The following is a 27147-nucleotide window of genomic DNA, read 5'->3' on the forward strand; positions in this document are numbered from 1 at the left end:
GAAGAGTACATTTTTTACTGTTTATTTTTTCAGTTCTCAATGTAGCTAGTGTCATCTGAGTAAGGTGCTTGTTGGATAGTTTTCTAGAACAATATAGTTAGAACAGTGCCTTATTTAGATGTTATGTGCGAGGAAATCATTACAAGCCATAAAACATTAATATTTAGAAGCGTAAGATGTAAATTTAGTAGTAGTTCCACCACTTATTGTATTTCTGAAAATCTGAGACTTGAAGCAAAGAGTATAAAATTCAGAGCAGAAGTTTCTTGCTATATAACTCAGTCTTGCCTGTGAAAAGTGAAAATTAAATATAAAGTTTGGATAAATTGACATATGTAGGTTTCTTTGTGTCTTTTATCTGTTAATTATTTCCACGCGCACATGTGACTGCTGTAGGAAAATAATAGAGATTTTTAAAAAGAAGCTGTTGCTCAGTTTGTGTTGGCAGCCACCTTACTTTATAACAGTTTCTTCTGATGTGTGGACACATGGAGTTGGTTATCTATATTAAACTGTTTGGCAAGTGCTGTAAATGAAACATAGACATTTGTTCACCCAGATCATGTAAAAATCATACATTGCATCAATTGACAGTTTCAACTGGTGAAGAAGTATGGGAGGAGAAAAAAAATTATAAGTGAACCTTGAAATTGAATTATGTAATGGGCACTTATGGTTTTGGATGAGGTTTTGCTGCAAATTTTGAAATTTAAGTTAACACTAATTGTTATATTTCATTTTTAAAGATATAATCTGAATTAGTTTTCTTAAAATACGATAATCTTTCAGTATTTCTCAACCTTCTCAATTCTCAGTATCTCTCAGCCATCAAACTTCACTCTAGACTTACTTTTTGAAAAGGTTTATTCGTATAACAGTGGAGCAAAGTTAGTTTGGTCATTTTGGAAACCATGTTTCATTTTCCAAAGCTTGTAGGTGTTAGGAGTCAGCCTCTTCTCTGAGGTGGTTAACATCATTGAATGAAATGCACAACTTCTCTGCATTTAAATGCAATCAGCATGGCAACCTTTTTCTTTCTTGTCCATTTCAGTTGAAATACAAGCAAATTAGAGCTGTAATTGGCAGGTTACTCTGTTGTTAAGGCAGCATAATATTTTCCATTGCAGGTCCTTTTTTATTAATTAAAATTTAATTTAGTATCCAATTGAAAGTCTTTAAACTAATGCCAAACAGTGGCTGAGTTATTTGTAGACCAGCATATACTTATCCTGTTTCTCAGAATGAAATAAGGGGGACATTGTTTTTCAGAAGGATTGGAAGAAAAGACTTGATTGTTTGTTTTTACCGTTAATTTATTTTATTGGGAAGACCTCATCCTGCTCTACTTCACTCCAAAGCCTTGGATACCAACAGGAAAACAAGTCTTAGTAGAATGCAACTTTTAATATACTATGAGGAAAAACACCCAAATTGGCTAAATTACAGGTATTTGAAAGTGTTCATTTTGTGATCTCAGTAGAGACTGCTGGACTTTTTTATTAAATACATCTTTTAAATGTATTGAGCATAATATATCTCAGGCTACGGAGAGAAAACACAACTTCTAGCTGTTGTTCCTCATGGCTGTAGTGTTGTGGGAAAGGGTCAGAAGGCAGGGAGGCTCCTTTATTTTCTGAGTTGCATCCAGGTGGTGAGTATGGGAATGAAGGAACATCCTGAAGGAAAAGAGTGAAAAGGGAAGAAAGCAGAATCATGAGGGCTAGAGAGAGAGGGACAGGTACAGAAAAGTTAGGTGGTTAGTTAACAGATGTCAGATATAGTGGAACAGGTTTGAAGGGTAGGTGGGAGATCAGAAAGGAGCTATTTATATTAACATTTTAGTCTAGTTTTGTCTCCCCCCCACCCCTTTATTATTATTTATTTATTTATTCCTAATAAAAATAACACTTTACTTTGAAGCACTTGTTTTTCTCTATCAATAAACAGCTTTGAGACCTACTGTTGGAAGTTGTCTCATTCCCTGTAGCACCTGGTACATACTAGTTATGTCATTAACTGTTTAGGCTTGAATAATGAAGGCATATACCAAGCAAGCAGTTCTGCAGTTCTGTTATTTCACTAAAGAGAACACAGGTTTACTTTGTATCTCCTGAGGATAATGCTGAAGACTAAGGTATGCTGCTTTAAAAATGCCTGAAAATGCAAACTCTAAAAATGACCAGTTGTCTTTTGAGTTATTAGGAAATATTGAGCTGTATTGATTATGATAATAAAGACTAAAATTATATATAACTTTGTAATATGAAATTTAATGGCACATTTAATACCGAGTTATTTTTGATTTGTATGCTGGTCTTCACAGTGTTTTCAGTGCCTTCATTAGTGGTCTTCATACTACAGCAGCAGTTATATTTTGGATTAGTTTTGTAAAATGTAATGAGAAATCTGCTCGGAAATTGACATATCCATATTTTTCTATTTGATACTAAGACCTAATTTTTTGGGATGAGGTTTTTATATAAGAATTTTGCAAATTAAAATAGTATCTTGAGTGATTTTCTATTTCTTGCTTGTCCACGGCATCCACGTCAATTGAAACAGTACTGCCATTTTACATGTGGAGAGCAGATGAAAACACAGCTATGCTGAATTGTTTAGGACTCAGTTTCAGAGTAGATGGCTCTCCAGTTTTGCCAGTGATCTTGTAATGGATTTTAAATGACAATATAATTCTTAAACCATGTGTATCAAATTAAGTTGAATGCATTTTTGCATTAGTGTATCCTGGCAAAGGTTTCTGCTTTTGGGGAATAATTTGCACAAACATCCATCTATTTTGATAAAACAGCTAAGTATTTTTGTGAATTAAGCCCTTCCTTAGATGGCTTGTTCAGAAGAGCAAGGAAGACTAATGGTGAAAAGGAAACTGAGATCAAATGTCCAAGTCTTGGGCTGTTGTCTAAACCACTCCACTGTCATCCTAGTACAGCTGTAGTTTGTCACAATACTTCAGCTCACCCATCAAGAAGGTAGCAGAGCACTTAGTCTAGAAAAAGGGAAAGTGAGATAAGACAGTTCTCCCTTAATTCTAATCCCCAGAAAATCTGATGTCTTTATTGGCATGATTCTTGCCACTTTTTCAGCTAAGCTTTTAATTCAAGAGGACACTCTATATGCTTTTTTAGCTTAGGGTATGTGGATAATCTCATTACCTTCATGGTCTAGTAAAATAATTGTGGCTCGCTGAATGAAGAATTAAAAACAGAGTTTAAAGAAAAAGACAGTAAATTACCTAAGAACCTGTAAAGACCATGGCTTCACCCTGAACACTAACGGCTCTGTTTCCAGGAATGATCAACAACAAATAAATTTATTTCACACTAATTAACACAATTCTGTAGTATTTTGAGATTCTTCTAGTAGCCAAGCTATCTTGAGATGGCTGGAGACATGTTGGAGTTCAGATAGTAGGAAAAAAGTCAGACTAAAATCTTAGGATTGTATATCATCTAAAAAGGCAGGAATTAGATATCATAAATAGCTTCCTAGCTTTCTTTTTTTATCATTGTGTATTACTACCACCTTGACTTTATAGGTAACTTTTCCAACTTCTTGTGTTTGTCAGTCAGGGTAAGAGTAATGAGAACTGTCTGAACAGTGTTACTTATTTATAGTGTGAACAGTGATAATTCTTTACAGTTCCTGCAGTAACAATGCATTCGTTTTGAAGAGACCTCCATTGAAGTTCTTGCAGATTTGTATGTTTGTCTACTGGAGGCTTTTAAGTTTGAAAAAGGAGAATTGCTTACCAGATGAAATACCTGCTAATAGAGGGAGTTTTGTGAGGTCACATGTATGTTTCATTATAGATGTTGATGGCCCTGCTGGGAAAGTTGTAGCTAGTCCCAGGTTTAGGTTTGTATGGTTGTAGGTTTAAGGGGAGTTGAAGAAGAAAGTTTGGCACTATGCCTGACACAGGATGGAGTTAGTGAGAGATATGAAGAGCTGCAGCTGCTTCTTTGGATAGTCCCCAAGGAGGTCTGGTGATTAAACTGGGGGGTGCAGAACAGGGATCCTGAAGAAAAGTTTTCATCTTCTGACAGTTGGAGCATCGTCTGCCTCTGTGAAACTTGCTTTCCTTCTTGTTTAAATCACAATGAGCTGAGATAGGGGAGTGCATTCCAGCATTTTTCCTATGTTTTCCTTTTGTGGGTGTTGCATTTTTTGTTTTATTTTTTTAACCTTAGTGGAGATTTTGTTTCTTGAAATAAAGTATTTGAAGACATAAGAACAGCTATCCTGAATTTGTGCCAAAAGTGCATTTAGCTTGTCCTATTTTGACAGTGACCAATAGCAGATACTGGAAGAAGTGTATAGGAACTGGGCAATCATACGTTATGCTCTACTCTGCTCTGCCAGTTTCTATTAATCTTCATGTTATGGTTTTCCTGTGCCAGAAGTGGTAACTATATATTTTATAGCTCTTCATGAAGTTTTTGCATAGATATTTTTTTTTACCTGCCTTTTGAACTTGTATAAATTTGTAATAAATTCAGTGTGCATGTGTCCACAGTATCATTCAGCAATGAAATTTCATCATTTATTTGCTGATGGAGCAAATTTCTTTCTTTTCTTCTTACCCTTGTCTGCTATGATCAGCAGTTGTTTTCTGTTTACTTGGTTCGTTTTTATTCATGATTTTATGGATCTTTTGTGCTTTTCTTTCCTCTAAACTGAGAAGTCCTAATCTGTCGAGCAGTTCTTGTTACCTTTCTGTGCCCTGAAATCCTGCTTCTCTCCAAGTGTCCTTTTTACTTTTATTTATTCTTTACATGAGGAACGGGAGGGCACATCTGCAGTTTATCATGGGTTAACCGAAAATCTACCTGTGTCCGTGACAGGGGGCCGCTGGCCCCACAGGGCCGCTAGCCCAAAAGGAAGGAAAAAGTTAATTAGCAAAGAAAACAGTGGCAATGATCTAGGGAGGCACACTTATTTACTAAATACTATATTGAAATACAGGATAACACAATATAATACAATATAATTGAAATTAAGGCTAACGAATCAAGCAAAATAGGAGAGAGAATGAGTCCCAAAACTGAGAGGCCTACTGTAACTCTAGGCGAAAATGGCTGGAAGGCTCCCACAGGCTCTCCTGAACGCCAGAACTCAAAAGACGTCAGTCCAGCCTGGGAGTGAGATAATATAGTGTTCAGGTCCCGTGACTTATCTCTGACCGTGATGTTCTCTGGGATATGTAGTCTTCTGTGAGTTGTACATTCAGTAAAATTATTCATGCTTTATATGATGTTATGATGTGGAATACTGATAGCAAAATTACAAAATTATAAAACCATGATACAGTTAGTATTAAAAAGCAAGAGCACTATGGAATTCTACCATAGAAAATTGTTGCACTGTATTCTTTCCTGATAATTCCAGTATCACTGGGGGTTTGGTTTTTAAGGGAAGATTTTCTGTTTTGTTTTCTTTTAAGACATCTTCTAAACACTGAACTGCCATTTTATAGAACTGTTTATTGCAACTCCAGCATCATTCCCAACTGGCCAAACTCACAGAGCTTTGCTGAGTACATTAAGTTAGTATTGTTTCACCCTTTATGCATGCTTCCCTTCATTTGGATCAAATTTCAAGGGCTGTTTATTCACGCTAGCATTTGTTCTTGTGGATGTTATTCTTTGCAATTGACTTTTTTTCTTTAGACTTGAGTAACTCATTATCATCAGTCAACTAGAGCCAGTCTGCGCTAGATCACTTAAAATGATGCTGAACATGTGACCGTGGGATTCTCTGTGCAGAGAACTGACTTTTCTGTGTTTTATATCTTTTAGCTACTTATATACCACACAAAGAACTGCCCTTATTACTCCAGGGCAGTTTCCTGTAGAACTGTCTGAGAGATCCTGTTGAAATTCTTTTTGAAATCAAAGCTCGCTTTTAAATGGGTCTTCATTGATCCAAACCATTAGCAACTATTTTGAAGAGCTCCAGTAAATCTGGGTAGCCTTACTTTTCATTTACATAGACTGTTCTTACTCTCCTTTTATAAATAACATTTGTTATGTTTTTCAGCTCTAGGCGTGAGCTTTTCAACCTTTGTAGCTTCTACCAATTTGCTGTGTGCTGGTTGCAGCCACAATGTGCTACTGTTTGCTAGATTTGCTTCTGGAACCCTATTAAACAACTGTGTTTGATATTGCTACTTGTGCTTTGACTATTCAGAACATAGTTGCTTCAAGTCAGAATCTGTGGTCCTGCATGGAATCACCTGCATGATTTGGCCTGATTACAACTCTCTTCCACAGTTAACTTTAAAAAAAAAAAAAAAGAAAGAAAAAGTAGGTCTGGTAACTGCATTTGTTATTGTGGTTGTATTCAGATTATGTGGCGTTTTTTGACGTCTGTGTAATTCCTTTAACTCCGTTGTAATTGTTTACACCTTAGTTTTAATTTGCACTTTACAATTTGAAGGAAAGTATTTTAACGTGTCTCTTAGACTAATGCACCTTTTCTGTGTTGTTAAATCATAAAAAAAGACAACTTATGGTATGGTTTACTAATCAAATGCAGAAGTTGATAAACGTTCAAATCTTCACTTTGAGTCTACTTAATGCCAATTAAAAGGAATCATGACAAATGGGAGATGAGTACTTGTGCCAGATTGGGGATTATTAGTCTTAAAAAGAAATAGCTTGGGAAGGTTTGTGGTTTAATAAATGTGACATACTAAAGTACCTCAGTCCAGATGATACTGATTAGGGTATAAGTGTTTCTTTAAGATGGCATATATCTTTCCATTAAGAATGCTGGATTTACAGAATCAGCCAATAACCATTCCAATATTTTGTTTTAAACCCTGGAAAACAGGCAGGGGGAATTCCATATTGTATGTTCTGTGCAGCCAGGCGCTGTATGTCTTATTGCAACACAGCAAGTTTTGTCTTTTGTTGTTATTTTTTGCTTTAAGGTGGAAATAGATTCAGTTTGTTTTTGTGTCAGATATTTCTTAGAAATCTTACTTTACTGATGAGCTGGGAAGGGAGGTGTGAATGTCATTTTTCTGTCTTTTTTAACATAATTGTTATGACTATTTGCTGTGCTCTGTAAATTCCAAAACAATCTTAGTTGGAGTAGTTAAAAATAGCTTTATTGATATTAAAAGAGGTAATGAGTTGCACGTATAAAATATACCAGGTAAACCTATAGTATGGATGAGACTGCCTTTTCTCTGCCAAGTAACCATTTTTTGTCTGACAGAGTGACTGTTAGCATTGGTGGTGGTTCTGCACAGTAAAACAGTTCGTTTAATTTGGTGGAAGTAGAGAAGATGACACTCTGTGTGCCATTACTTACCCCACCCTCCTCAGGAAGCTGCCTGGACGTGAGTCCCAGTTCACTGAGGAGGAAGCTGTTGCACGCAAGGACTCAGAGCATAAATCAGAGGAAGGATTAGAAGTTTACAGCATACTAAATTGCCCAAATCTGATTTTAGTGCAGGTGTTTTCATACCTGATTTTCTTAAAGCAGACACTCCTGGAGTCATATTGAATTTCATTCTTTATTTATAAATAAATTTAATAATCTTAATTTATAAATAAAAAACAAACTAATAGTGTTAACGATATTTAAAGAAGAGCTAGAAAGTGTGAAGGGAGAGCAGTCTGTGAATGCAGCTAAAGCAGGGCTGTTTTGCTTCCCGGTCTTTATTTTTCAGTCAATCCTAAGATTCCTTGGGATCACAGATCTGAATAATCTGGATCTCTTCTGCTGAACACCTGCCTGCATATATGTCTTTTGGCTCTGTGTTCAGAACGTTGTTGTTACAATTTTGTGATTGAAAAATGATATGAATTTCCTTTAAAAAAAAAAAAAAAGTAAAAATAAAAAAAACAACAACAAAAATTATGTTTTAATTCCCTGCTATTTTCAATACTTATAAAAATTCTGAGCCAGTTCAAAACATTTTGTGCTTCCAGTTGCCAGATTCTCCTTTGAATGTTAGCACTTGTTTGAATGTCTGTGCACCTTGGTCAAAGAAGAGTTCTCTGTAAATAAACTAAATTACCCCAGCTGTTTTGAGTGTGTGTATGAGGGTGAGGAGAGTGCAGATTTCAAGCCCAGAAGCTGTTTTAGTTTCAATGAGGGGATTGAAATAGGAAGTTCTAAGCAGTACTTTTCTTGAATACAAAAGAAAATGTGTTATTTTGAAGGAATTTTATGTGTGGTTTAGAAACAAATAAACTCCATCAAGTGTACTTATAATTTGTCTTATTCTGAGGTGTTACCATCAGAACTTGGTGCTTTACCCCTTTACCCTTGATGTCTGATCACATCACATGACATGTTTGTTATAAGTAAACATCAGCTGAAATCTTTGACGAGGAGTAGTTGTAGCTTGTCCTAAATTTGCATCTCGTTACAGTGATTTATGTTATTTGGGACTATTGTGGTTAGGAAATAAAACAGCCATGGAGAAGATCTGTTTGCAGTCGCTTTTAGAGGACTTCCTTTGCATGCAATTGAATGCATTAGGAATGAAATAGGAAGATGGCTCATTTATAGAGTGTTCCTGTTTGTCATTGCCAATTAAGTTGTCAGATGCGTTGATTGATTTTATATATTAAACAGATTATTCCAGTTCTCAGGCAGCTTATTTTTGATCGGTCTCTTGATGGCTCTTTTTGCACTTAAAATTTTGAAGATACCAATTGAATTTTCAGCCCAAAACTTACATTTGAAAGTAGGTAGTCTGTCACCTGGAAAAAGCCTTCTGTCTTTGTAAGCCATAATTGCAGGCTGTGCTCCTTTGGCTTCCTAGGTGGTTATCCCACTCCCTCTTCTTTGAGGCTTCCTGCTCAGTGAGCTGTGGGTAATCCCAGCCCTGGGCGGGCAGTTTGACACTGCTGCAGCACTTCCCCCATGGCAGAGGTAATGATCTGCTTCACGAAACACTCTTCATAAAATGTGATAGGGAACCACCGAGTTGGTGTTTCGGGATCTGGGCTTTGTGGTTTTGGTTTAGTAATAGTAGCAGTTGATAAACATGTTATCTGATTCTTGTTACACTAAAAAAAAATTAAAAATAATAATAAAAAAAAAACTTTAAGAAGGTTTAACTATGCTGTTATCTTTCTTTTAAAAGCTCTCTAATAAAATAAACTGTGTACTATTGCTGTAGTGATAAACGCGGTCAGCAGTTAAAACTTTGAGAGTCGGTTCTGGATTTTAGCCAGATGTCTCCCAGTAAAAGTAGAAAGATGAATGTCATTTCACAGGTTGCAGTCTGACAAAGACACAATGGCTAACAAAGTGACTGTGGGTAAAACCACCCTGCTGCCTGTATCCTAATTCTTATCATTTCTGTATCATCTCTTCACCTCTGCTTTGTGTTTAAACTGAAGAGTGAGATATTTTTTCCTTGAATTATTTTCACTGGATTTGCAATGAATATACGTGCTTGAGGGAGGTGAAGAGGACAAACTCAAAGTAAAGAATAAACCTACAGTTAGCATTAAAAACATGTCTGGTTATTCTGGTTTCTTATGTTACTGACCAGCTTGAAGTAGTTTACATAAATGATGTATGCACTGCAGTGTTCTTCCAAGAGAAATGAATTTTGTCAAATGACATTTAAGGATAAGGAACTGTTTAAAAGAACAGACATTTAAAACACTGTAAAAATACACAAACTCTTTCAGGGTATATGTGAGTGTAATCTTAGGAAGGTTAATCGTGAAGAAACTAAAGTGAGAACTATCTGCTTTTGTGCAGTTAAGGCTTCTGTAAGACTATACCCAACTTAATAACCTCTCTGTAAGGAATGAAGTGGGCTGAGAGTTATGAGGGTAATAAGCAATGGGACTGTATTACAGGAACGGTGTACAAGCTTTTCATGAATATTATTATCTCACGAAGAAAAGACATCGAAGTGTGTGTTTTCATGCAGATACATCATGCAAAACAGACCATCTGTCTTCTCATGTCTGACCACAGCAGTTGTGATCACCCAGGGAGCACGGCTTACAAGCACAGTATTTGGCCCATAGTGCGCTTTGAGGCACGTTATGCTGGAGTTTGGAACTATTATTCTGTCAGATTCCAGATCTGATGACTTTCAGACTGGTGGAGGTGTGTTTCTGTTTGCTCCAAACTATGTCAGACTACTGGGAAGATGTCTGTTGGTTTGAATTACACCTTAAGTGCACCTTAAATTTAAACTCCTAGAGGTCAGGAGACTGTTTAGAGAACTGTAACTAATGTGTTTTGGAGACTGGACTATAATAATTAGCTATTAAAATGCTGTGTATATTTTCTCCTGGTGGTTCATAACAAGTCTAATGGGGTTCAACATTTCAGTACATTATAATTATTAAGTCTTTGTTTTAACATTGTTAGCATTGAAATACATATTCTGCCCACATATTGAAGTACTGTTTGCTTTTGCCATCAAAACAGCTTTTTTTATATTCTGTTTACACTGAAAAGCCTACTTTGTGCTCCAAAAGTGATGAGAAGCTTGTTTGTGCAGTTGGTGTATGTTCAACAGTAATTAAAGATGGCATTTAGCGCTTCGATGAGAATCTTTCAGAATGGCTGAAAGCCATATTTATACAGTGGTGACCAAGACGTATCTGTGGGATTCTCCAAAACTCAGTCACCACGTCTCCTCTGTAGTCTTGGACCTCATGAATGACAAGGTGGGGGTCTCTGGAATGGCTGAAGATTAGCATCTCCTGCTGTTTTGTAATTATTAGAATCTGGACAGTCACTTATTTGAATGAAGTAATGCATACAGTTTGTGCCTCTGAATAAAAGCATACATAATGTGATTGTAAGAAAAGGTTTTCAGTCTCTCAGTGGGATGTCATAGGGTATGTTTATAAACTCCAACCTAGCAGTTGTTCTGCAGTGGAATTCCACTGGTATTGAGATAATAATTTGCACAGTCAAATTGCTTTCTTTACAAAAACCCAGGGAATTATGAGACCCTAATCCTTTATTAATGTCAACCCATAGGCAGCAAGGAAGCGTAAGATTGCCATTCGAAAAGCCCAGGGGAAAAATCTTGAGGCCATCCGAGAGCTGAATGAATATCTGGAACAGTGAGTGTCTCACAAGAATACAGATTGTGTGTTGCTATTCTGATAAATCTTTTTAATTAAAATGGAATTTGCATTTGATTTATGCTTTTCCTTCCATGCTGGTCATTTACAGAATCCCTCTACACATTCTTTCTTTTTTGCCTTTTTTTTTCTCTCTTGTCTTTTCTGTACAGATTTGTTGGAGACCAGGAAGCTTGGCATGAACTTGCAGAACTTTACATCAATGAACATGAGTAAGTCGTTTGCAAAGTCTTCATAAAAAATGTTAAATAGAAATATGTTCTGTGCAAGTGAAAAACCTCAGTGATTATTTTGAAGAACTGATGTTAGAAAGCATGAAGTCTCATTTGCAATATAACAAACTTTGTCAGGAAATAATTAACAGCCTTGTCAGACTGCTAAGACATTAACAAGGTATTTGATTTTAAAACAGAATTTAAATAATTACTTGTATGTTTCAGGCATTCATTAAATCCATTATTTTTAATTAATGTTCTAAGCATAGCAAGGAACAGCACATTTTCTCTAGGTTTTTTTTCAAGTGATGTTTTTTACTGGGTATAGATTTTAAATTCTTTGTCTCTAAAAGCCACTGATCAGACCAAACTGTGTGCAATACTCGTATTTTCAATTAGACTATCTCTGCAGGAACTTTCAGTAACCTTTAAGAAATAAATAAATAAAGCACGGATCCAAAGTCGGAGGAATTTGGTCGCCTGGGTACAAAACCCAGTGCAATCAAGAATGTTGGAAGTTGTTGTAACTTGCTTATTGGATATTTAATGTTTTTGTTAGCTTTTTTTATTGCTGCAGTGACAGGAGGAAATCCCAGTGTGAGAGGATTAGCTCAAAGCCTTAGTGCAAGTTTTCTAATATCACAGTATTAATTCTAACCTCCACCCAAAGGCGTATCTTTTTCCCTCACTTCTTTAGTTCTTTGGCCCAGCCTGAATTATACCACATTGTTTCCTTCCTTCCTTTCTAGTAGTGAAAGAATCAGATTCTCCAGAAAGAAATCGCCTTTCTCACAATGATGAAAAAATTATCCCTCATTGCCTCTCCTTCTAACCCATTCTTAAAGAAAGCATCTCCTAAACTCTTTCAAATGCTGACTTAAGGAATAATTGAATGTTGAATATATGTATATGGTTAGAAATATATTTAAGCAGTGAAATCTCTTTGTGCATGATGCAATGGAGCAAACATCCATATTCCATTACAGATTGTTTTGTTTTCTTTAGTTTTTTGCTATAGAATTTATTACAAAATCGTATAATAAAACTTGAGAAAGAAATTGCTTTTGCTTATATTTGCCTTGGGCTGTAATTCAGAAATCAAAAAGCTGAACTTGCCCCATTTCATTGAAAAAACTGACTATGCTCACTATTACTTCGATGGGCATCATTTATTTTTATAATCATTTTGATGAAGATAAATAAAATGAATCTTGGCTAGAAAAGCAACTAATTGCTAATTGAGAAAAAGCAGTATCACAAATTCTGCCTTATTGGTGAATTCACCATGGTGTTACTATTGTTCATAAACATAACTAAATTAACAAGATGTGTGTAATCCTCAGTTCCACTTTTTGTTCTGATGTAAGGAGGGTAGTTTCTGCTTTGAGAGAGTCAGATGGTTATCCTTTTACCTCTAAATAAACATTTGAGACATATACCTGACAGTTACAAAAAAAAAACAACAAAGCAACACTATTTACTTATTGTAGGAAAAAAAGATTTTACTGATTGTGTGGTTTAATATTTTTGCTGAATTGCTTTCACTCTGATATCTGTCAGCACTAGCATTATAATCTTTGTGAATTTTAGCATCATGTCATTTAAGCTATGAGCATCAGTGCTATCATATCTGTACTATCCTACAAACTCTAAAGAAATCCCTGTTAGTTGAAAGATTGTGAAGCTAGGTTTTTTATTAACACAATCAAACATAAGACTGTCTTTGTAATTTGCTTTGGAGGGCTTTCATCTAAAGAATGAGTACTAGAATTTCTTCTACAGTGATAACACGCTGCTATTTGGACTGGGGTAGTGCTGTTTTCGTATACATATATTTAGGCTGTCTGACTTTTACTACTGTTCTGAGGGCTTTTTGACCACACTTCTGTGGTTGGGTCTGAGTTGGTAGCTGTCTGATGATGTTAACCATGATCTGATATATAGTGTGGTGTATGAATCACCATGTAGCTGCAAAATCTTGTACAAAAAAAAAAAAAAAAGAACTACTTTGTGTTGTGATTTCTGTTACATAATGCCTGTTTCTGCATATTACTTTTATTAATAAGAAATGACACTTATTAATAAAAAAGGCTAAATATTTATGCTTTCCATATATACTAAGACATTTTGTATATTTTTCACTGTTTTTAATGTAAAAAAATTGTGGTTTCAAACATCACTTAAAAATAAAATGTTTCTTTACATTGTGAGTCATGGGGAGTTGCAAAACAAGTCAGAATCCTTTTATTGTACTGTAAAGAAACCAAAGTAAGCTGTGTACTGTTTCATTTTTATGTTGCTGTTATTATATTCTTCAGCTATGCAAAAGCCGCCTTCTGCTTAGAGGAGCTTATGATGACTAATCCACACAACCACTTATATTGTCAACAATATGCTGAAGTGAGTATTTTTCTGAAAAATCAGTTATGTTTGAATAGATATTCTGTTTTGTTTGTTTGTTTTTGTTTTTTTTTGTGTGTGTGTGTGTGTAGGTTACTGAGGCTGTGAAAATGGAATAAAAAATTGTTTACTTAATTGTTCCCTAGGAGATTTAAGACAGAGCATGGTGAATGTTAACTTCTCAAAGAACTTGCACGTTAAGAAAGCCGTTTTGTTCCTCACTGTGACTTAACTATAAATAATAGTGGAAGGAATTACTGAAGATAAAAAATTCCTTTTAAATAGGCTGTTCTTGTTGAAGTGTTTATACACTTTTCAAATTAATTGTATTAGAAATTAAACTTTTCCACAATACTGGAAAACGATATATCATAACTACGAAACTGTGATATATTATCTATTATTGTGGAGCCAGATCTTGGAATCCTTCACATAGGAAATTTTGCTTGAAGGAGCACTCACTGTGTGAAGAGAGAATCCTCTGAAATCATATGTCTTGCATTTTGGCCATTTGAAACAATTTTGTAGATGTGTGATATTTTTTTCCTAAATTATGCTTTGGATTTGATTTGTTTTGTTAGCAAGGATAAAATTGAGTTAACATCAAAACTTGAACTTCTAGATAGCCTTGTGGTAGAAAAATTATGAAGCATGTCTTCTAATGGTTCACTCTTTTTGTTGCTTTAATAGCAGTCAAAATTAATAGAAAAATAATGGAGCGATCTTTAAACTTTGTGTACTATTTTTCAGTTAAATAGCTAATGAAAAACAGTGTGCTGTGTACTGCTGTAATGCTGTGCTAAAGGAATTTAGAGTTAGTACAGGTTTGTAACAGTCAGAATATAGGTTGAGATTGAAACTCCATTGCAGTTTCATAAGAGACTATCCCAATATTTGAAAGTGCAAGATAATCACTTTCTATTTGTGTAGCAGCTGATTTAAATTAATACCGGCTTTTCCCCACAGTTAAATATTTTTACATTAATTCACTAAAAAGCATTCAGGTTTTTCCCAAGCCAGTCTTTGGCCTTTGGTAGAACTCACCTGGAATATCATGTCAAACAAACCTGACAAGAAGTTTCATAATATCTTTGAATCAAGAGTGAATGCCTGAAAATATGGATGATGTGCAACTTTCAGGAGCCTATTGTTTTTACAGGTTAAATATACTCAAGGGGGGCTTGAAAACCTAGAGCTATCAAGAAAATATTTTGCACAAGCACTGAAACTTAACAACAGAAATATGAGAGCTTTGTTTGGGCTTTACATGGTGAGTCTGATTATTTTTTTTTTCCCCCCATGTTAACATTTTGTGTGCTTTAATGCATAATATCATCCTTTGGTGTTTGCTGTATTTGATTCTTTTTGATTTAACGTTGTGTTTAATAATCCAAACTATGGAGTAGGAACAGCATTATGCCAGTGACCAAAAGTGATAAAAAGATATTAAAGCTGGTTTCTGTATTCCAGTATGTGTATCTTGATTCCCAATCCCAAGTGGGGTAATGATACTTCATTAAATCAGTTTTCAAAGCATTTCATTAAGAAGTTTAAATTGTGGTTTTCAGTTGCTTTTGAAGATGCTTTCCTTTGGAAGCAAAGTCTCGGCTTCCTGTGCTTTCCATATATATATATTCAGACTTTTTTGTTTTTACTTTTTGTTCTATGTGTCTTCACATCATTTGATCATTGACTGATATAGCCATCTTCCAAGTTTAACTATCTTAAACTATCAAACCATCCTTCAAGTCGATTTCCTCAAATATCGGTTCATTTTTAAAATATTTACCATCTTTATTATTTGTAAGAATTTTCCTTTATGTCAAGCCCTTTTGGGCTTTAGTGGTCCCAGAGGCTTCAGCTGTGCAGTGCTGGTAGGTGACTTAGGCTAATCCATCTTCATCCACTTTAGATGGCTGTAAATCCCCATGTTTATGAATTCAGTTGTGCCCCAATGTAATTTCAACACCAGATCCCAACTCACTTTTGTTATCTATATAGTGTAATGTCTTAGTGACAAGCGTAGCATATGCTAGTTCTTTTATACTTAACAGAGAGGATCACCAGTTTGCAGCAAAATTTCCTCAGCAAAGTCTGCTCACACAGTGTCAGACAATAAAATCTGCATTACTTTCCGTGCCCTTGCTGGAGATAAATACACATCTGTGCATATTTTTATATTTTTTAAGTTTATTAGAGCTATGCGTGTTTTCTTACCCCTTTCCTCCTTAGCAGTCTCCTCAGGAGTTAACCTTTCTGATTTCTATGCTTATTTTACATCGAGTAACTCTTGGACCAATCACTGGAGCATTACATTAATTTAGAAATGCATTGAGAGTAGGCATTTTCTGCAAATTGAAGAAGCTTATCCGTGCATTTTTTTGTCTGTCTTCTTAGTTGAAGTGCTCTTAAACTGTAAGTGTAACCCATTTTTCCACGGAATTACAAACATTAATGCATGAAGGTAACTTCTTGAAAAGCATTTAAAATCATACACTTCTCTTCAGGATGGTGAACCTGCTGGTACCAGGATGCCATTGGCCTTCTTGGCCACCTGTGCACACTGCTGGCCTGTATTCAGCTGACTGTCCATCATCTTTCAGTACACCAAAAATTAGCTGATTATGTCCAGATTCTGTTCTTACCTCAGTACCTAACTGGACTTAAGTCTGGTTTAGTGCGTTAGAACAAAAAGTAGTTTAAATAGTTTAGGTAATGCTTAATTGGATGCTGTCTACGAGTTAGTAGTTTTTACTTATTTATTTTCATGCACATAGATTTCTTAATTATACTGCTTTTCTGCTTTTCTGCTTTTTTTTTTTTTTTTTTTTTTTTTTTTTTTGCTAGTCTGCGAGCCATATTGCCTCCAATCCAAAAGCAAGTGCAAAAATGAAAAAGGATAATATAAAATATGCCAGTTGGGCAGCGAATCAAATAAATAGAGCCTACCAGGTTAGTATCTCATTATTTTCTGATGCTGTTAATATTCTCCGTTATTCTTTCCTGCACTTTAATTAACTGCTGTTCAGTGGGTTAGATGTGATTGCTGTAATTTGTTTGAGTTTCTTGCATTCTACTTGTTTGTCTTCCTGGAAGCCTTAATTAATAAAAGGTTGATACTTTACATTTATTAATTTGTATTACTTATAAGCTTTATACTTTTCTTTTTAAATTAAATGGTTACTGCATGTACATTCTTGTAATGCTGACTTGCAAGACTGAGTTCTAAAGTTAAGTTTTTAAATAAAATTTTGTATGTCTCAATTTTTAAAATTACTAGTTATCACTTCTTTACTAGAAATCAAATTAAAATTTTAGAATTTTGTTTCCTTTCAATTTAATCTTAAGGAATATTATTATTAAAATCGTGTTTAAATAATAGAATAGTTCAATTGAAATGGGCTTTCAAAGGTCATCCAGTTCAACAGCTTAATCACATGTTAAAGCACATTTGTGAGGGCACTGCCTCTTGATTCAGGTTGGGCGTTAGGAAATATTACTTTTCCCACAGGGTGGTCAGGTGCTGGAATGGGCTGCCCAGGGAGGTGGTGAAGTCACTGTCCCTGGAGGTGTTCAAGAAGTGTTTAGATGGTGTATGGAAGGACGTGGTGGGAAATATTGGAGATAGGCAGATGGTTGGACTGGATGATCTTAGAGGTCTTTTCCAACCTTGATGATTCTGTGGTTTAGTTAGAACTATTGGTGATGCGTGCACAGCTGGACTGGATGATCTTTTAGGTCTTTTCTCCATATTCCTATTTTAATGAATGTGTAAATGATAGCTTGTAGTTACTTGAATCAGAGTGAAATAATCATTTTTTTATTATTCCTCCCTGTGGCTTTCTGTTAGCATCACAATCTCTAAGGAAATCTAAGTACTTGTGTTGTTCTTAGAATTTTTTACTGGGAAGCATATTTTCAGTGTTTCTGTGAAATTACTTTGGAATTTATGTGAAGAATATTTCGTTGATGCTTAGCAGCACGGGTCACATTAAGACAACTCACACATTAAAACACATGTCATGAGTTCTTTGACTTCATACTTTTGTGATGCATTGCATAGTTTAACTGCTCATTTTAGCTGTTTGGAACATCAAGTGACAAACACCATATCCAACTATATTTACAGAGGGAGTGTAGCTATGTAGAAAATCATATCTATTCAGCCTAGATTTTGGTGAGTAACTCATGTGGACACACCCTTCATCTTCAGAGTACCACCAGAAGCTGTAGTGACCACTGCTCAGCTTGTTGCTCTGGCATGACTGCAGAGGGCTTGGCCACTCCAGTTTTTATGTCATGGACTTACAGCACCCAACTGCTACACCACATAGTGTTTGGTGATGTGGTAGGTGGGTGGCAGTTTCCTCTACGAGCCAGTACTGATGTGTTGCTCCCCTGATTTGTTGAGTGGTTGGAAATTGTCATCTGTCACCATGACATCATCTTTCAGACATAAGGATGAAACCTCTGTGGCGTTTGCCTGTGAAAGCCCTCACAGGCTCCCTCCATTAGTGGAGAATTGTCTAGCCAGGTTATACGCTAGTTACTTATATTGTCTCTATAAATTCTCCTCACTTTTCCATGCATTATCCAAAGCGTTCTGCAAAGTGAAATTAGACCATTACGAGCCTGTTGAGCTTGGCATCAACTTGTTTTATTAGTTGGACCTTACTATGCTGTTGTATGCTGTTTTTCCTTGAGTCATGTTCTAGAGAATGAGATACATTTAGAATCCTGACATGGCTGCCAAGTCAAATTATATGCATTTGTGACTTTAAAATCCCATGCTATTCAGAAAGTTGCTTTCAAGCAATTGTCTTGCAATGAGATTTTTTTCCCATTTTGAGTCTGGATTTTGTATTTGAAGCACCAGCAGTACACATAGTTATTTTGAAAACCTACTGGCCATAGTAGTGTGGGGTTTTTTTATTGTTTGTTTTGTTTTTCTTGCCATTTACTTGATATATTTTTACTGCTCCTTTCAGTTTAGTTTATTCTGTAACAGGTAGTTTCCTTTGGCACTTGATTTTTGCTTTTCCTGTGCATTCTTGTTTGAAAACCGAGGAATGCCTTAGTTTATTGTCTTTTTAAAAATCAATATTTGTGCATAAAAAGAACATATTTTTGCCTTTGCCAGACTGTAAAACAGTGTTTTTATGGGGGGGAAAAAAAAAAATCATAAAAATAGTTAAGGGTAGTTTGGTTTGGTTTGGTGTTGTGGTGTTAACTTTTTGGTTTCTTATGAGAATCAAATAGCTGTGCTTTATGTGGTTAGAATTTGGTGTTATATGTCTAACCTTGCATGTTGACTATTACTTCTCATCTGTGCTTAACTTGAGAGATGAAGAAGACAGAAAAGGTTTTGTAGCTAGGGCTGCCGCTTGCAGCTGGAACTGCTGGCTGCTAACACCGTCATTCTCTAGGCCGCTTAAGTTTAATTGACTGAGTGAAAAGAAAAAAAAAAATACAGAAATACTGATTATTTGAGGAACTGTTATAAATTCAAGCTTAGTTTTCACAGAATCACAGAATTGTAGGGGTTGGAATGGACCTCTAGAGATCATCGAGTCCAACCCCCCATTTTTTTTGCATTGATTTATCACTGGAAAACTCCGAATTATTCGGTTCCTGCTGATCCTGTGAAGAAGTCTGTCATTCTTGTGACTGAGAACAAGTCCCACTGTTACTTTAACATTGGAACAAATTGTGGCTACCTCTGGTGCTCTTCAATTAAGTAATTAGTTTAACATGTCCTCTGCTAGAAGCATTTCAGCAGAGGCAGGGAAGGTTGATTAACGCTCACAAAAATCTTAAATGTGATTCTACTTGTAGTAGATTTTCAGATATACAGTGCTTTTTGGTACATTGCTTAATCCTTCTGTGTTAGCAATCCATGTGGTATTTATGGTTGGAGAAGTGATTTTGTTACAAACCATTTGGGAAACAGAAAATTAAATCTTGATTTTAAGAAATGGATTCCGGCTCAATCAGTCAAATTGCTGTGTAATGGCAGAATAGACAAAATAATTGTTCGTCGGGGTAAATTTGAAGTGATTGGATGTCCAAGTATACTTGTGTTTGTTATGATGCAGAGTTTGATTTTACTTGTTCAGTTTAAAGTGCACGTCAATATCATGAAGGCAGGCACTCCTGAAACTAACAAGTAGTGTTTTTAAGCTAATATCTTGTGTCAGTTTTGTTTTCAGCGTCTCTAAAGAGAAGTAAATACAATTCTTATTTGCAAGCTTTCCTCTGCCTGCTCTCCGTATGTCCTGCCAAACGTGATGTTTGACCACAGTGTATTCAGGCTCCCGTGTTTCTTTGTGTTGTTTCTGTTTTTACTCTAGCAGTATGCCAGTTCATCTTCTGAAAATATGAAATATGAAAATATGGAGTTTTCAGTATGTTTCCTATGAAGTATTGTCACAATAACTAAATTTAATTCTCCTGTTTAATGTGAAATATCTTTTCATTTACTGTACTGAATCTGTTTCTTCAAGATCAGCACTGATGCGGATTCCCGCTGTTAAATTGTATGCGAGGGGTCAAAAGCAGGTTAACAGGTCGTGCAGCTTGTTGCTGGTGTGATTTTACCTGGGTCTGATGACTTAATCTTTCTTAGCAGGTCATGAAGAGTTTGCTAAATTAAGTTAATTACAAGAGAGAAGGGGCACATTATAAATCAAGGGCAAACTATGCAAGACAGCAGTGGTATTTGAAATAAGAAACATAAACACTCAATAAATTTTCGATTTTAGATGTTAACAATTAGGCAAATAATAGACTATTTTACTAACAGGAAGTTACAGTTACTGCTTCCATAGTTTTGTTACCACTCCAGCCCCAAATGCAAAACTTTTAAAATGAAGGCATATTAGAAATGACTGAGAGTTTTGTTTGACTGAAGACCAGCATAGTCAATAAATCCACTGTTCTTGATGTGACTGATGAGTGATGGGAGCCATCACTACAGTTGGAATACTCCGTTTGAAGTTAGCATGGGGTAATCAGCAGCTCCTCCCCTTCTTAGCTTTACTTTCCCAAACTTGGCTGTACATATCTCAGAGAATCTAAAGCCATAACACTGGAAAGTAGTATCTAAAAAGCTGTATTTTTGGTTGAAGATGAAGATCTCTGTCATTAGGGAAATGTTAATTTTCGAAGTGGACTGTTTGTTAGTACTCAGTATGTAACTTCGGAGCAAGTGATTGAAATTAAGGTTTCTATTGTTTTTTCATTGCTTACTGGAGGAAGGATTATATAACTTCTGTAGTAGTAAGAGTGATGAGTTTTAGTGCAGCGTTAAAGAGGCTGTTCTTTCGACTTTGTAGTAAATGCAGGTAATAATTTTTAGGGCTTTTTCTGTCATACTTGATGCTTAGAACCTTTACTTGCACAGAATATTTTCTTATAAGTGAAGAATATATATTTATTTGTTTATTTTTTAGTTTGCAGGTCGCAGTAAGAAAGAAACTAAATACTCCCTGAAAGCAGTGGAAGACATGTTGGAGACCCTGCAAATCACTCAGTCTTAGGTTGGCACAAAGAGATCCAATATTAAATTTTCAGATTTTTTGATCAAACTTTAATAACTTATGGGTTATGTTACTCCAGTGCTGTTAAAAATTAATTTTCTATTGATTAATGTGGCTATCTAAAATTATGTTTTCTGGTAATTAAAATGCCTATTTATTGCTGCTATCTGAAATGTGATGAATACCCACTGAAATGAGTAACTTGTCAAAGCAGATGACATAAAGAAATATAATGAGTTGCACAACAGTCCCTTTAGATTTTGTATGTACAGTACCTGCTTTTAAGCCATAATTTGTAGAAATAAACTTGTTAAATGACTAAAAGGAATTACAGTGATTTATTGGACTTGTCAATGGAAGCTACAAATTTATATATGGAGATTAATAACATATGTTAGAAAATTTTATCTTACTAGAATATTTAAGAGCTAAAGCATGCTATGGATGTATACTTTGTTAACTATTTACTATACAAGAAGAGATTATTTTGCACGAATACAATTTATTAGAGGAAAACATTAATGATTTTATGAATCGATTGATAATCTGGTATTGTAGAAATGGAGAAAACTGTTTTGTGTACTTTTCTTTAGAGGGTCTCCTATACTGGCTTATGGCCAAAGACATTTGTCTCCGTGGCTTTCTGGGCAAGTGCTTCCATGTCTACCGAGTTCTCCAATCAGTAAATACATGTGCTTTTCTTTTTTCTTTCTTTCTTTTTAACTCCTTCTGTGTCCTTTGTTGTACATATGTTCCACATCATGAATTTAAAAACCATCTGAACACAGGGAATGTCTGCTGGTCTGTTCTAATTTTGGACCTACAGTACTGCTGTAAGCTATGGCATATGAGTTTCTCCACAGTAAACAGGTGTTCCTGCGCTGTAAGGATAAGACAGTTTGTTCTACTGCCTTGTACTTAACTGGAGAATGCAAGTATTTTTACAGCCATAAGCATGAAAGATCTAATGCACTGTAAACGTGTGTCGTATTTATCTTTTGGGATCTTGTTTCTTTACTCAGGTGATTAACCAGCCACCTTAATCCATAGATTTTGCAGTTCTGGTAATTTTGACTTGTGCTCCTGCTGCCAACACAGCTACCATTGATTTATCACAGCTTCAGTCAGGTTACATAACAGTAATGTGTAGGCCTGACAGATTCTAATAAAAATAATTACAATGTAATTTTCCTGATTGTTGCTAGCACCCAGGCTGATCAGATCTCCAAGTTTACACTGCCTTCTCTATATAGGTGTGTAGGTTAAAGTCTGTACACTGAAATGTCCATTTTATAGCCTTGGGACTGGAGTAATAAAGCTGAGCTCTTGCTTAAAAACAAAGTGTGAACAAAAACTTACCTGGTGGTTTCAAAACTTGAAAATGGTGGTTTTATGACTTTATGCCTTTAAGAAACATAGGATCTCATTTTTAGTATCTATGAAATAGATAAGCAGTGAATAATAATGGTGTGACAGGATGGGTGCTGTGCCCTGAGAGTAAATTGTGTCTAGAATCTTACATTAACTTGTTTCAGTCCTTAGGAATTACAAAACTGCTAATACTGTGCTGTATTATTATCAAATTGCCTAGTTTTAACATGCAGAAATGGTACAGATCCTTTTGTAATGTTATTTTCAGGTCAGTTATTGAATTAATGTTTGCAGATAAATTATGTATATTTCAGGTGGAAAACCAAGCGAATCTCATACATGAACCTACGTTAGGTTTCAGATTTCTCCTCTTTTACTGTATGAGTGTGCCATCTAGAGTTTTAAATCCTCAGTAGTTTTTATTTTACCTACATCTCCAGTAATTTCATTGCGTTCTAAAATGAAAAATGATGGGAAGCAGTACTGTAGAAATCACTCAGCCTGAGGAGCAGTTCAATAACCTGAGTTTATTCAGTGTAGTTGGTATTTAGCCTCATATTATATTCTCTTCCTAAATGTAAATCTATCTGTGGTTTGTACTGAAATTGTTATAGTAGATGCTGTAGAGAAGCTTAAATTGATCTTTTGAGTTTTAAGTACAGTAGAAGATCGTATTGTAAGGCTTCACATTGAAAGTTATCAAACTGATCTGTATAAAGTGATTAATGCTATCAAAGTATTTCTCTGTGTGGAATTTATAATGATGAACAGCTCACATATATTTGTCACTTATGCAATGAATTTGAATTATGCAGCTGGGATTTATGAGACTTTAAGGTACTGAAAAAGAAAAAAAAAATGGCAGTGCCTAATTATTGCGCAGCAGGCAACTGTGGTGCTGGAAAGCGTTGTGTCTAATTCTTTGTTCGAAGGCAACATATAACAGGGAATTTAAATGCAAGACTTAAGACATTCTGTAAAGATTTTTCAGAGGTTTATTGGCAAATGTTATCTTGTTGACCACTTCAAAACTTCTAGTCTTGATTACTGCTAAGGACCTTTCCCATGCACTCTGGTTTGCGCTTATGTTTTGGCACAACTCCTACATAGTAGCGTTACAAATTAGCCTAGCAAATATTTATGATGTATTTATATTTACTTCAAAAATAAATTACTCCTATAAAAAAAATGCATGGGCAGTCTTTCATGCAACTATTGAGTTGCAGCAATGGAAATACTGTTTTGTTTCTGTATTTAAATGAAAAGCATCTGACTGTATTTGTCCACAGAGGAAAGAACTGTGTGAAATGCCCTGCACTTTCAGCAAGCAAGGGGTACAGAAATGAAACTGATAGAATGTGATCTTTATAGAATTCAGTTTCCAGTCCAACTCGGTGATTTTGTAATTGGTCACTGGCGCTGTCTTGCGTTAAAGAATGTCTCCAAAGAATGGGTTACTTAGTTAACAAATGAATTTGATTATATTCCCTATTGTGCTCTGACAGCAACAAATGCTACATAAAAATATTATATCAAGTATGCCGTCTCCTCTCTCCAGAATAAAAGGCTGTGCATTGTTCCAGTTAAAAGAAAAAAAAAATTGAGGTCTTTGCAATTATCAGTATGTAGCAATGATTTGAGTCTTTACATTGGGTATCCATACTTTAATAGTAGGCTTGATGTGGGAGGCGAAGTCTTATCTGTTGAAGGAAGAGCTAGCAAAAGCTTTGGTTTAGTTTGCAAATTTCCAGCAACTTTTTAAAAATCTTTTTGTCTGAATGTTATACAGTTCATATTCTCTAGTTGCAAAAGTACTTCTTCAGAACATATCCCTAAATCTCTGAGATTTGGAGCCCAGAATATCTTGCAGTTGCTATTGGAAACTGTTATTAGTCAACGGAGGACTTCCTCTTGGCAGCGTTGTATTTGTGATGGCATCCGTGTTCGCTAGTCATTGCATTTACAGTGGAACTTGTATTTCAGCCAGCTTTAGAAGGGAGGGGGAAAGGAAAGCAAATTAAACTTGACTTACTGGCATGGAATTGTTAGCTTCTTGTTACTTGCAGCCTCATCTTCCAAGAACACCAACTGTAGCTGTAGTCAGGTTTGCAATAATAATCCTTCTTGTAACTCAAGAGCTTCCATATATTTAGCTGTAAAACCAACACTCCATTAAAATCTAAAATATACCAATTTCAGTTAAACAGTGCTGTGCAATGTGCACTTATACTGGAACTCGGAGACAGAGTATAACAACTCTCCCACCTTCACTCATGTTGGTGTTGGAGTAGGGGAGCATCAGAACGGTTGTTTAATGTTGGGACCTTTTTCCTCTAGGAAACTAATACTGCTCTAAAGAGTGTTTCAAGACATAACATTACTCACATTGCTAACTGCTTGAACAGAACTTTAGGACTAACTATTATTTAATTACAGATATTTGAGTCTTTGTGGAGAATAAAGTACTTGGTATTAGTCTTATCTGGAATGAGACTGGACCCAGAGGGACCTGTATCTTCTTGATAGGCACCAACTGGATGTTAGTAAAACAACCCGGAAGCTTGTTTTCTAAAATGGACAGTAATCTACATCTGGTAAAGAGTTGTTTTTCAGGTGCTCTATATGAAATGGAAGACCTTTATCAGTAAATTTAATAGGTTATTTTAATATAATTTGTTCTGTGATTGGGAAGCCCTCGTTTCAGTACAAAGCAGTGCCAACCTTTGAATGCTCACCTGGAATGCAGAAGGTCTAGAGAGCAGTGCAAAGACCTGTTCAGCCTATATGTCATACTAGAACTCTGTGGCAGGTCTGAAATGAAATGCCATTCGTCTGCATTTAGGATCGTGCAGGTTAGTATTCCTGGTGTGCAGGCACTGTGCCAGCTGAAAAGAGCTGAATAAGACCAGACCAGTACAGCCCAGAGTCAGCAGGGTGGGTGGCCAGAGCCCCAGCTCCTGATTCTCCACCCAGCCTTTGGCAGGCTTGCACATCACCATCAATCTGCCTGCAGGTTTCTGCCCTTCTAGAGACTTTCATGGGCATTTTACTTCTATCCCCTTGGCCTCTGCTTGGTAGGATTCTTGCAGATGATTTATGCTGATGTGCAACCCTACCATTTTCTCCGGAAGGTACCAAGGTGTGAGGGTAGAGGTGAATCATTTTGCTGAATAGATCCTGGGTTTCCAAGGCTTTTGCACTTCGTTAACTTCAGTGCACTGAGTTAGTAGTACACACCTAAGGGTCAGAAAAGAACCATTTACCTTGGACTGAAAGGACATCAAGCAACAAGACCTGTTCTGTTAAACATCTGCAGTCTGTTTAGGTTGTTATGGACGCTTGATAAAGAATGTCAGTGGGTTTTATCATGCTGAGCCATGTGCAGTCCTATAGCAAGATCTGTTATCTGCGGTGTCTGTAATTTAGTTTTTGCGATCGCTGGACTGTTGTCTGTATGTGAGAGCATGGAGTGAAAACATAGTGAAAACATTACCAGATGGGAAGCCCTTTGTCCAAGGTCAGAGGGATGGATAAAGTGGCACCTTTTCAGTTTGCATGAGTCAGCATAGGTGCAGTGGTTCTCTCCTGTCAAAGATCACAAAGAATGCTACATTTATGTGCGGTGTAAATAATGGAAGATATAAGACTATTAAAAAAATAATAAAAATCCTGGAAAAAAATCATTGTTCTCATCTTACTTTAGCTGTTTTCAGTGTGACCTTGTTGATGTTAGGATTTGTCATGCCATTTGACTGGCACATAGGCATCCGCCTCAGGGCTGCCAGTGCAGAAAGACACGTTTAGAGTGACTGCTCCCTGGGGAAAAGTTATTGATGGGCTTCCACCATTTCAGGTCATGACCTATTTGCATTGGCAGTAGAAACACTGCTTGCCCCACAGTCAGTACTTGCTTAAATAAGATTCCTCTTAGGATTAAGGCCCAGTTTTCCCTAAAGAATGAAGGATCTTTTCCTCAGATGTAAATGGCTGTTGTCTGTAGCAGGATTTTAGCTTTTGGACATGGTGTTTGGAAGTGAAACTTTAAACCAGGCAGATGTAGTCCTCCAGGGAAGAGGCTGCAAAAATCAGCACTGAAGCAATTTCAGAAAAGTGAGCAGCAAGTAAAATTAACCATTACTCTTGTTTATTTAGGTAATTGAGCTTGACACAGTGGTGTGTCTGACAAGTTGGTTTGTGTTTCTTATTCCATTAAATACAGATATGACACTCAAAGCTGTCATTGGCCAGCTGAGACAGATTGTTTCAGTTTGGACTTTGGAAATCAGTAAATGTGAATAGATCGCCATGTGGGCAGCAGCACAACCAGAACGCTGTCTCTTTCCCTGGACAGCTGTTGGAGTATGTTTTGTTTCTTAGAATCAAGAATGAAAAACATGAAAAAAAATATTAATGGGTCTATTAAAAGTCAGTAAATGCTGTGTCCTTTTTACTCATTTACATTTTCTTCATTGAACGATTATGGATTGTTTGGGTGTTATTTACTGGCATGCTTTA

The 27147-nt window shown here is 35.9% G+C and overlaps 1 protein-coding gene across 3 annotated transcripts in view; it reads left to right on the forward strand.

Moving 5' to 3' along the window:
* EMC2 (ER membrane protein complex subunit 2) overlaps positions 1–22049 on the forward strand; it is a 34309-nt gene extending 12260 nt beyond the window's left edge. Inside the window, exons 6-11 of one of the 3 annotated variants that reach the window (XM_015856120.2) lie at positions 11002–11087; positions 11261–11320; positions 13642–13723; positions 14883–14993; positions 16571–16675; positions 21175–22049. In XM_015856120.2, the coding sequence (XP_015711606.1) occupies positions 11002–11087; positions 11261–11320; positions 13642–13723; positions 14883–14993; positions 16571–16675; positions 21175–21261 (531 nt within the window). In that variant the 3' untranslated portion in view covers positions 21262–22049. The remainder of the gene's footprint in view (positions 1–11001; positions 11088–11260; positions 11321–13641; positions 13724–14882; positions 14994–16570; positions 16676–21174) is intronic. The other 2 variants (XM_015856121.2, XM_015856122.1) reach the window with 2 other exon arrangements.
* Positions 22050–27147: the final 5098 nt, after the last annotated feature.

This window comes from Coturnix japonica, chromosome 2, assembly GCF_001577835.2.
Source record: "Coturnix japonica isolate 7356 chromosome 2, Coturnix japonica 2.1, whole genome shotgun sequence".
In the NCBI taxonomy this organism is placed as follows: Eukaryota; Metazoa; Chordata; class Aves; order Galliformes; family Phasianidae; genus Coturnix; species Coturnix japonica.